Here is a 12166-nt window from a genome sequence, read left to right on the forward strand (position 1 = left end):
AATGACTACTTAATAGTAGAAACAGATGCTTCAGACATAACCTGGTCAGGATGTCTAAAAGCTAAGAAAGCTATAAAAAGTTTGGAACAAGAAAAAGAATCACTAGATTCTAAAGATTCCCTAAAGGAATTACTTTGCAGGTATATTTCAGGGACTTTTACTCCAACAGAACAGAGATATACCACTCATGAAAAGAAAACTCTAGCAGCAATTAAATCTCTTAAGAAATGAAAAATTGATTTACTACCCAGAGAATTTACATTAAGGACATATTCAAGCTACCTAACAGGTTTCATACGATATAATTTAAAAGTTGATTATAATCATGGACGATTGGTAAGATGGCAATTATTTTTGTTACAATATCCAATAAAAATTGAATATATTAAGGGTGACAAAAATATTATTGCAGATACATTAACAAGATAATGGAGTTCGTCTACAACGCATTAGATCAAGAAATTCAAAAATATGAGCAAGAGCTCGAAAAATGCAAGCATTGTCAGCAAATAAAGACACAGATCCAATCCCTCAAGAAGGCCATCGAAGCAATGAAATCAACACAACAAGCAGAAACATCAGAGTTCAGCCAGCTAAGCATGGTGGACAAATCAGGTGAAGAAAAAATTTCAGAAAATAAAACAATTGCTGAAATCATTAAAAAATCCACCCAAGATAAAAAATATTATGTAATTTATAATGGCCCCATGAAAGGAGTATATGATGCCTGGAAAAAAGCAGCACCATTCACACACCAGTCAAGGATAGTTCATAAAGGAGGGTTTCTAACACTGGAAGAGGCAAAGAAATCCTTCAAGGAATATGAAGCTCTCCATCCAGAACAAACCCTAAAAAGAGCAGATAAAGCTCCAATTCAAACCCAGAGAACAGGGATAATAAGAAACATTCCTACAAGGGCTGAAATTAAGAAAAAGAAAAGGGTCTGTAGATCAAATCTCAGAGAAACCCTTAACATAGTCCTGAATTGGACTGAAGAAAAAAGGGTAATTTTGGGATATTATCCTATTGCCAAAGAACAGCTAACAAAGCTGGTTATATTTCCAGATGCTTCCCCATCTGACACCTATCAGTTTTTCCAATATGGATTAATTGATACAATTTTAATTTTTAATGATCTAAAAATTATTAGTGAGTTTCCTGCAGGATTCGTTGATGCAGTAAAGAGATTTAAAAATATGATTGACAATGTAAATCCAAGGGATATATCCCTAAAATTTACAAACAGTCAACCTATTTTTAATGAAGAAGAAGAAACTTTCATGTCCACAAGTAATATTCATGTCCGTCTTCCCAGGAAACTTTCAACCAATTGATCAGATTCAAGACTTAACAATCTACAATCATGAAGGAAGGCTGGCCAGCACATTAGCAAGGGTCTTTGAAAGAATTCAAAAAATAACAAAGAAATCTCACACAAGGATTAATTATAAAAGTAGAAATACTTTGCTTGTGTCCAGTAAAAGAAATGAAATTGAAGAAAGAGAGATGAGACTCTTGGTGGAATTTGAATCAGCATTTTACAACTTATCCGGACTTTTAGAAAAGCTCCCTGAAGGGATAAAAAGGAATCTCTGCTATTTGATAAAAGACAGAGAAGACCACAAGTGCCAGCTATGTGCCTCAGAGTTATCTGAAGAAAGCAATAATGAAACGGAATCAACTCACATGATGAAAGAAGAGGACAATGCATCTGAGGGTCACATGATAAAAGAAGAGGACAGTGCATCTGAAGCATTTCTTAACATTATTGCATAGTGACGTAAGCACTTAGGTCATAGAGCACCAACAATGTAGCTGGTGCAAAGAGAACAAACAATGACGTAAGCAATGACGTCATAAGAAGGGTAAGGATGGGAATTGTCCATCAAACCCAACTATTATAAATAGGTTGCTTAGGCAATTGTAGAAGCATCAGACAATAGAAAGCAGGAGGCTAAGAGTACTCATATGCTAGGAGAGTAAGGAGGAAGCTGCCAAGGCGATTCTATAGTCTGAAGAAGAATTCCCTTAGGGAAAAATAGTTATAAACTCCCATCTGGAGTTAGTATCTACAATTTTCCTTCTGGAGATAAAAACACCTTATGTAAAATATACTAAATAAAGGAAGTATTTCTCCAGAAAGGTACATCTTTATCCTAGTCTTTTAATTATGAATTATTTAGAAAGTTTAGAATTAACAGAAGAATCTGATTATTATAGATTAACTGCTTTATTAGATAATGAAAAACAGGCTGTTCTAAAAACAGAATTAAATCTCAAATCAAATGAAAATTTTAATAAACAAAATCTTTTAAAAGAAGTTTTTAATAGAAAAAATATAATATACTATGGAAAAATTCAACTTGAAGCTCCTATAAAGATAAAATCTGCCAATGGAGAACTTGAAATAGCTTTGATAAATAATGAAGAATTAAGTAAACAGATTGAGAAAATTAAGGATCAACAAAAAAGATCTAAAATTGGATGGATTCATATTAGTACTATACAAGTCTTAATCAAATCTACATATACGAAAGGAATTAATTCACCAATAAGTTTAGCAATCTGTGACAAAAGAATTACTGATGACCCGATAGATCAAATAATTGGAATTGTTCATGGAAATTTGGCAAACGTAAATGTTAAATTTAATGCCCATCTTGGATATGCTATACCTTTATCAACTGAAAATCTTGGAAGATCTATAAGTTTGGCTTATAAATTTCATAGAAAGAATCTAATGGAACAAGATGATGAACCATTTTCAATAACATATGCAATAAATTATGCTTTAACAAATAGCCATCATAGTATAATATTTAAAAACAGAAAAAGAATTTATGTCGATGAACTATTTCAGAAAATTGTAAAAACAGAAATACCAAAATATAAAGCTATTGAAAACTCAGTTCTATTATTAAAAGAACCATCAGAAAAATTGGTTTCATCAAATTTTCAAATAAGAGAATCTAAAATTAATAGCCCTTTAAGTTTATCTAAGTTAAAGATTAAAGAAGAAAATTCTGAAATAAAAGAATTAACAAAAAAGGTCGAAAAAATAAATGAAACCCTAAATACTAAATTATGACAATAAATAAAGAAGAAATATATGTAACTTATCAAGATAAGAAACAAGAGCTCTTTGAAAGAGAAAATCGTTTGAATTATTTGCAGTTTTCTGAAATAAATCAAAGAGCATTTGAAGCTCTAAAAATAATCTATGACAAGTTAAAAAGAGAAGTTGAAGAGCTAGAAAAATTAATAGAATATCTAGAAAATAGTGATGAAGCGATGATAGAATTTGCAGAAATTCTAAAATAAATAATGAAGCATACAAAGATTGAAAGACCAGAAAATAAAATAAAAAGAAAAAGAGCGAAAAAATTAAAAAGTAAAATAAAGGAGTATAAAAGGGAATTAAATAATCTTCAGATCGAAATTGATGACCTTATAATAAAAAGGATAGAAATAAGAATAAATATAAACAAGTTGGAGTTAAACTTAAAAAATTTATAAATGCCTGGAAAACCATATTATGACTTAAAAGAATTAAAGCTGTTGAAAGAAAAAATGGAGAATGAGGTTGAAAAATTAAAAAGATATTTAGAAACAACAGAAAATGTAGAAATAAAAGAAGTTTTTGAAGATTTGAGAAATTATATTAAAGAAAAAGACAAACAGATAAAAGATTTTATATACAATAATCCTTGCAAAAAAGAATATTATAAACTAAAACAAGATTGAAAAACTATACAAATGAAATCAGAATTATAAATACTAGTAGAAATGGTCAACATTTTTATGAATTTGCAAATTATACAAATTATAAACTTATTTGAAGTAAAATATGAAGAGTAAAATTTTGCAAATTATACAAATTATAAACTTATTCAAAGTAAAATATGAAGAGTAAAATTGGTATCAGAGCCAAGTTAACGATTAAGGATAACATTTTCTCTTTAAACAACACTTTTAGTGATACGCTTTTTAACCAAATAAAAACAAAAATCTGTAAATCTGTACCAAAATGTATCTGTACACTAGATGGACCTTATTTTATTATCAAATTGAGTTTTGTAGTTCATAAATATTTTATTTTTTATTTTTAAGTGTTTAAAATATTTGATCTGCTAATAATGATAATAATAAAAATACTGTTTTTTTTTTTTAATTGTTGGTCCCCTTATAATGAGGATAGGGCCACGCACCTCTGATGCCAACAAAATATAAAGCAAAGTCTATACAATATATTATTGGAGAGTTTAGTCAGATGAAAAAATTCCTCACGGCATTGCCTGTGTAACTAAAGAAGAAAAAATGAATTTGGCTACACCAAACTCAATTTTATTATTATTATTATTATTATTATTATGGAAAAGAGAAAATCTCTACATACAAGTGTCTTGTGATTACAAGCTTTATAAAACTGAAGAGAACAAAATCCACTAAACACATTTTTATGTGCCTCTTTAACAGACTTTTAAATCAATTCAAATCAATTAATGCGCAAATATATAACTTTCATTTTTCAAAAGTTTTCATTTCTTTTTTTCGAATTTCTTGTCAAATTTGTTGGATCTCCGCGTTCTCTCTTTGCTTCGTTTTTTTTTCAATTTTCATGGTTTTTGAAATCAAGTCTTGAAATCGTTTTGAAGATGATAGAACTTCAGAAATACACCCAAACGATTACATAAATACACCCAAACGGTTACAGAAAGAATTACAGAAATACACCCAAAAGATTTAAGAAATACACCTAAAATAGGGAGAGACAGTATATTTCTTCTTGAAATCTTTTAATGTTTTGCTGGTTAAGGATGAGGCACATGACACAGACAATTTAAAAAAAAACCTAGAAGAACAGTAAAATAGTACCTTGAATAATGTTTCTTCGTTTTTTCTGGTGATTTTTGATGGAGATTTGTATCTTTTCTTCTTGATTTCTTCTACTCTTTGCGAGGATTTGGAACGTTTCTGCAGAATCGTAGTTTGTTTCAAATGTCGCTTGAATCTTGACGGTTTGCATTTTGATTGAGGAAGAAGAGGAAGAGTGAACGTATTGTGGAAGGGTGCTTAAGGCGCGTGCGTTGGACGCTCGATTCTAAAAGAGTGGTGTGCGTGTTTTTTTTTTTACTTGAACCAATTTATATAGCTTGTAAGCCAAAAAGATTTGTATATGTAGACCTGTGTTGAAAAAATGAATTTAGCTACACCAAAAATTTGTATTGTCTTAAAATAATAATGTTAGAAACTCGAAATGTCTTTTTTTTTTTTTTGTTAAGGAGTTAGTTATCCTTTGTAAAAATAAATAAGAGTCGGGTTAGATCTTTACTCGTGTGATTAAACACTCAAACTGAAATTGCCATGTCTGTTTTACCCTCCATTTCTGATTCTCTCACTCTGTTCGTGTCTTTTTCTTCTTGCTGAGCTGAATTTCAACATGGTGCGTTGAGTTTCAACATTTGTAGTAAGAGAAGTGTGTTACTCTAATCTTATTTTGAGAGTGATCATTCTGTAATTTTGTAATAAGTATGTAACATTCTGAAATTCTCCCTCAACAAGTCAAGCTTGGCAGATAATGCTTTATTTTCTGTAATAACATTAACATGTGATTATCACTTAGTTCTTATTCTTTTATGATCCAATTTGAATATCAAATTAAAATGGATATTTTTATGTATAGAAAAACAACTTCAGTCAAATGATGTGTTGTATGTTTTTTTCCTTATACATACATTAGACAATAATATAATGTTGTGTTTCACCGTCGCTATAAACAACTACTCATCATCATGTGAAAAACATTGTTTAAAAAAAGGTAGTGACCAGTGGCCACATTTGTCATCTAGCATCTAATTTCAAACTTGCTGATTGGACTTTGAAATAATTAATCTAGTTTAATAGATATGCAACAATCAAAAGATGTTTAGCGTGTATAATATGTATCCAAACTTTACGTGATTAGCACGAAATTAAATGGATAATATTTTTAACTTTTTCTGTCTCAGCTATAGCCAACAAAATTATTATTAGTAGAAAATAATATTGTAATTCTAATTTTGTCACTTTTTCATTCAAATATCAAATAGAGTATATATTATCATCATTTTGCCCAATTGATAAACATTTCATGATTTTTTGAAGACTGGCCAGCTTCAACTAAGTTGTTCCTTATCACTTGCTTCAATTTCAAAGACCTTTCCTTTATGGTTTCATCTTGAAGCAATTGCTCAACCTTCTTCCTTATCTCTTCCTTTGATATGAATCCATTTTCATCTTTGTCTAATCCAATTCCAACTTTCCACACCTCACAAATGTATGACTTGTTCCAAAATTGATCACTGAAAAATGGACAACACAAGAATGGTACACCACTGGACACACTTTCAACAACTGAATTCCAACCGCAATGACTTATGAAACAAGCAATTGCAGAATGGTTCAGTACTTTTTTCTGTGGTGCCCAACTAACAATTTTACCTTTACTTCCATGAAATTCATTTGGGTATGTGTTATTTCCCTTGTTATCATCATTACTTGTTCTTACAACCCAAAGAAAAGGCTTGTCAATGAGATCAAGTGCAAGTGCTAATTCTTTGAGTTGCTTGGATTCCATAACTGCCAAGCTACCAAATGAAACATATACAACAGATTGAGGTTGTTGTTGATCCAACCATTCTAAGCATGTTGTGTCCTCTTGCCAGAATGAGGAGCTTTTGTTGTTGTTGTTGTTGTCACTTTCAATCAATGGTCCAATTGGTAGAAACTTTGGTGATATGGAGAATGCTCCTGGCTCAAGATCATAGGCACTATTGCAAAGCCACCACTCTGCTAATTCCATATTATGCATCACATCTTGCACAATATTATCAAAGAAAATCTTACCTAGGCTAACCCATGGTAAATTTTTTGTGTCCATCATAGGCATATTTGGGGAAAGTTGAATTTCTTGTTTCTTGGTGGGGATTCCTTCAATTGAAAAAGAAAAAAAAAAGCCTATAAAGCTCTCATCACACATTTAATTTATGGTAATACAGAGACAATAATCTAAAGATAGTTTATTTAACTCAACATCTATAATTACATATTTGTTACATTTAATATTACTCAATTATTTCAGCAGGAACTAAAAAATGCAAAATAAGATAACTGAATATAGGCTATTTCAAATTGATTTTTTATTATATCTTAAATTTTTTTGTTTGATTTTACAGTAAATGAAAATAAACTTAGGATATGAAAAATGATAGGTAGAAGTTAAATAAACACAAGCTAAAAAGTAAAGAAAATTACTGTGACAAAAATAAGTAAATATACTATTCTTACCATCTGAATCAATAATTCCATCATGCATGAATCTTGGGATACAATAAAGGGAGGCTGAAGTAGTTGCTGAGAATGGAAAGAGAAAAGCTCCTTTGATTCCAAATTTGTGAGCAACTTGCAAGGCCCAACCCATACTAATTGTGACAACAATGCAAGTGATTTTATTATTAACATCCAAGGTATTGATATCTTCTATGAGCTTTGGAAGCAAAAGAGGCATGGATCTTTCCATAGAGACAAGCAATTTCACAATATCACTTCTATCATCTTCAGGGTCCAAACCATCTGGGAGAGTCACAAAATTTATGTTTGAACAACCTTTGAGGTTGTTGTCTTCTGCATAACCAGCAGAAATTTTAGCCCTTTTGTGGCTGAACTCAGTGTGTAGGAAAGTGACCTTGCAACCATGTTTGGTTAGAACATTAGAGAATTGTGTTAGGGGATTAATGTGTCCTAACACCGGAAATGGTATAACAAGAAAGTGAGGGATTCCCATTTTGCAAATGAAAAATGTTTTGCTTAGAGAAAGAGAGAATAAATAAGTATATGCTATTGTTGAGAGTAGCTATATGATATTATGATGAATCCATTGTATATATATATGCAATTAAAAATTATGTATTGCACAAAACATGGCCCTGAAAACAGGGGATTGGTCCAAAGACTCGAAGCACAAGACTTCTTACTTAGAATTTTTTTTATAAAAATTAATTTAAAATAGTTGTCCTATGTCATCTAGCAACTAAGTTCAAATTGGTTATTTGGGAACATAGTTACATGATTTCACTAATTAGGTATTATACTGTGTATCAATTTGCATATTAATTTATGTGTGTATTAAAATATTATATATGTATATTTTTTACATAAAATATTTTACATATCGTGTATTGCATACTGTATATTCTTTTAGAGTCTAAACATATTACCTTCCATATAATTATAACTATGTTTTAGTTTAACTAAAAAAATGTTTAATATATTTTTTTGACAAGAAAATACTTTTGTTAAAAATAATACAAGAAAATCACACAAAACCATATCTTAGTAGTGTTTAGTTCTAGATAATTTTGTGTTCAAAGATTCAAATATAATGAATTTTCAAATTAAACAATAATACACTGAAAACAAATCCAAATTAACTTCCAAATTATTATACATATCATTGTATTACTATTTTGCCCAATTGACAAATTTTTCAAGATTTTTTGAAGATTGGCCACCTTCACCTAGGTTTTTCCTAGTCACTTCCTTCAATTTTGAAGACCTTTCTCTTATGCCTTCATCACCAAGTAATTGCTCCACCTTCTTCCTTATCTCTTCTTTTGATATGAATCCATTTTCATCCTTGACTAATTCCATTCCAACTTTCCACACATCACAAATATATGATTTATTCCAAAACTGATCAATAAAAAATGGCCAACACAAGAAGGATACTCCACTATATACACCTTCAATAGTAGAATTCCAACCACAGTGACTTATGAAGCAAGAAATAGCAGCATGTTGCAATATTTTCTTTTGTGACACCCAACTAACAATTTTACCTTTATTTCCATGAAATTCATTTGGAAATGCATTATTTTTATCATCATTAATACCTGGTCTTACAACCCAAAGAAAAGGCTTGTCAATGAGATCAAGTGCAAGTGCTAGTTCTTTGAATTGGTTGGATTCCAATACAGCTAAGCTACCAAATGAAACATATACAACAGATTGAGGTTGTTGTTGGTCCAACCATTCTAAGCATGTTGTGTCCTCTTGCCAAAATGAAGAACTTTTGTTGTTGTTATTGTTGTCACTTTCCATCAATGGTCCAATTGATAGGAACCTTGGTGATATGGATAATGCTCCTGGCTCAAGATCATAGGCACTATTACAAAGGCACCACTCTGCTAATAACTCCATAGTTTTCATTTCTTGCACAAGGTGCTTGAAGAACTCATTGCCTAAATTACACCATAAGACATGTTTAGGGTTCATCTTTGGCATATTTGGGGCAATTTGAATTTCTTGTGATTTGATGGGGTTTCCTGCATTAGCAAAATAAATTTAAGAAAATATATAGAGTTTTACTCAGTACTAATTAATAACTCAAGTATATAAATAAAGGGATATAAAAACAAAAAGTAAAAAAAAGGGGGGGGGGGACTTAAACAAGAAAAAAAAAGTAAGAATGTAATGGAATAATTCCAATGATAAATTTAAATGGTATGAAATTCTTATTAACATGTTATTATTATTATTATTTCAAATAAATTCTTGCATAAAAAACATTAACCACTAAATCAGTTATTTTATATTTATAAATAAATATATATTATTTGTCTTATTTTTAATATGTATTTATATTTTATATTTTAATATATATTTTATACGAATAATAAATTTAGTGACTGATTTTTAGTATACTTTATAGCATATTCATTTAGTAGAAATTAAAGATTCAAAAAAGATATTATTTAATTATAAAAAACAGAAAAAAAAAATCTAAAATGTGTTTAAATTTTACTTCAGCTAAAGATATAAGTTATAAATAGCTATTCTATGAACTTAGGTAACCTTTTTTCCCCATAGATAATTTTTTGAAGGTAGCTAGGTAGAGCAAGACTTCAAATATTCTCTCTTAAACATTTAAGTATATGGGCTAAGGTGTCTTATTTCACATAACTAAAGATATTTTAATAAAAAATATCCACTAATAACAACTTTGGTACTGCCAATAAATATGTATGTACGTAAATTATTATTCTTACCATCTGAATCTATAATTCCATCCTCCATGAGCTTAGGAATGAAATGAATTGAAGCCAAAGAAGTAGCAGAGAAGGGGGAAAAAGCAGCACCTTTAATTCCCAATTGGTGACCAATTTCCAAGGCCCAACCCATATTAACTGTCACAAGAATACAAGTGATCTTGTTCTCAAAATCCAAAGCATTGATATCTTGTATGAGCTTTGGAAGCAAAGAAGGCATGGTGCTTTTGATGGAATGAAGAACCTTGCTAAGGTCACTTCTATCATCTTCATGGTCCAAACCATCAGGGAGTGTCACAAACTTAATCATCTTTGATGATGATTCCTCATCATGATCATCAATTTTTGCTCTTTTGTGGTTGAATTCAGAGTTGAGAAATGTGACCTTGCAACCATAATGTTTGGCTAGAACATTAGAGAGTTGTGTAAGGGGATTAATGTGTCCTAGCACTGGAAATGGTATTGCAAGAAAGTGAGGGATTCCCATTTTTCAAAGAAAACAAATATATAGTTTTAGATTAAAGAACTTGTAGAAATATTATGGGAATGAATTAAAATAGTATACTATGTATATGTGGTTGCATGTTGAGGAGTTCAATTTGGATATGAATACTTGAGACATTGATCACTATCTTCTGCCATATGCACGATGGGGATCGGACATATAATATAAGATCAAGTAAAGGATATGGACGATATGATAAATATATGTCAGAAAGAGAAAGGTTTGTTTTGGAATCAGTCAGTTTATGTTAAACCAACCAGTGTTTATGTGATTTTGAAATCAAATTTGTATCTAGTTTGTATCGTTTCCTGTGCATATTGTTCGAACTAAACCAATCATATATTTTTTTTTATTAAAATCTTTTATAGGTGTGCATATAATGATATTATAATAGTGGTTACAATGGTTATTTTTGCAATATTTAAATGAGAAATCATCAAATCAATGTCATCAAGCATGTAGTAAGGAAACTTGGACCACATATGAGAGGTGCCTGCATGCCAGTGACATATCAAACGACTTGGCTATTTTATTTTATTATCTCTTAATTTCTTCGTTGTTCTTCCTCTTCTTTTGTATGGATATCATTGGAGGCAATGACAATGAAGCTGAAAACTCAGGACTTAGCACTTGCATACGAAAATGATAATACTAAAATATATACTTTAATGTTAACATGTTATTAGTATATCTTATTTTATCAATAATGATGCTATGTTAGTTGTTAACTTATAATTTTATCTATACAAGAAAATAGCTTAAAATGGCTTAAAATGACTTTTATTCTATGCAAAACAATTTAAAAAAAATGACTTAAAAAATGTTAGAAGTATTATAAAAGTTTGTAATATTCTAGTAATTTAGGTAAATACATGATAAAAGTATATTTTTTTTAATTTCTAAATTATTATTGACTATGTATAGTATTTCTTTAATGTCCAAAGTCATTAGGACATTACAAATTTTTATAGTACTTCTAACATTTTTTAAACTATTTTTTAAAATTATTTTGTATAGAATAAAATATTTTTTGAGGTATAATTTAAATAAATTTATTAAAAAAATTATTAAAAAATATTCATAAGCTATTAAAAATGGGAAAAAAAAGTATTTTATAAAATTCGAATTACCTACACACGCACACACCCACTAATTCAAATCAACCTGATTCATATTACACCCACAGTCATTCGAATCAAGTGAATCGAATTACATGAAAATAAAATTCGAATTAGGCTGATTCGAACTATATAAAAATGTCTCTTAGTTGATTAATGTACCAATTTTTGATTTGGCTGATTACTGTAATTTTTTCCTCTCCTTAACTTAATTGAGTGATTTGTCCTATTTTTTATCATATATAATTAATAATTTTTATTTTATTTAAAATTTATTTTTTATCCTTTATGTCTAAGTTGCTTTTTTTTTTTTGGTGACTATGTCTAAGTTGCTTTAAATTTACCTTTGAAGTTCCTAAAAAATTTTAACGTTATCTAATCGGATCCTTTTGCTAAAACTATTAACAATTGTTAATACTTAAATTCGTCCTAAAAAAATATATTTTTTAAATTAGTTT

At 29.5% G+C, this 12166-nt stretch overlaps 2 protein-coding genes across 2 annotated transcripts; both read right to left on the bottom strand.

The window, feature by feature from the left end:
* Positions 1-6045: 6045 nt before the first annotated feature.
* LOC112744555 (UDP-glycosyltransferase 83A1) lies at positions 6046-8239 on the bottom strand. Its single transcript, XM_025794221.3, has 2 exons — positions 7327-8239; positions 6046-6969 (listed from the first exon to the last, which is right to left on the bottom strand). Exons 1-2 carry the CDS (start codon positions 7820-7822, stop codon positions 6104-6106), a joined length of 1362 nt encoding a protein of 453 aa, XP_025650006.1. The 5' UTR covers positions 7823-8239; the 3' UTR covers positions 6046-6103.
* A 155-nt stretch (positions 8240-8394) lies between these two features.
* On the bottom strand, positions 8395-10923 carry LOC112744556 (UDP-glycosyltransferase 83A1). Its single transcript, XM_025794222.3, has 2 exons — positions 10086-10923; positions 8395-9362 (listed from the first exon to the last, which is right to left on the bottom strand). The coding sequence occupies exons 1-2, from the start codon at positions 10570-10572 to the stop codon at positions 8500-8502; spliced, it is 1350 nt and encodes a 449-aa protein (XP_025650007.1). The 5' UTR covers positions 10573-10923; the 3' UTR covers positions 8395-8499.
* Positions 10924-12166: the final 1243 nt, after the last annotated feature.

The sequence above is a fragment of the Arachis hypogaea genome, chromosome 14 (assembly GCF_003086295.3).
Source record: "Arachis hypogaea cultivar Tifrunner chromosome 14, arahy.Tifrunner.gnm2.J5K5, whole genome shotgun sequence".
Lineage (NCBI taxonomy): Eukaryota > Viridiplantae > Streptophyta > Magnoliopsida > Fabales > Fabaceae > Arachis > Arachis hypogaea.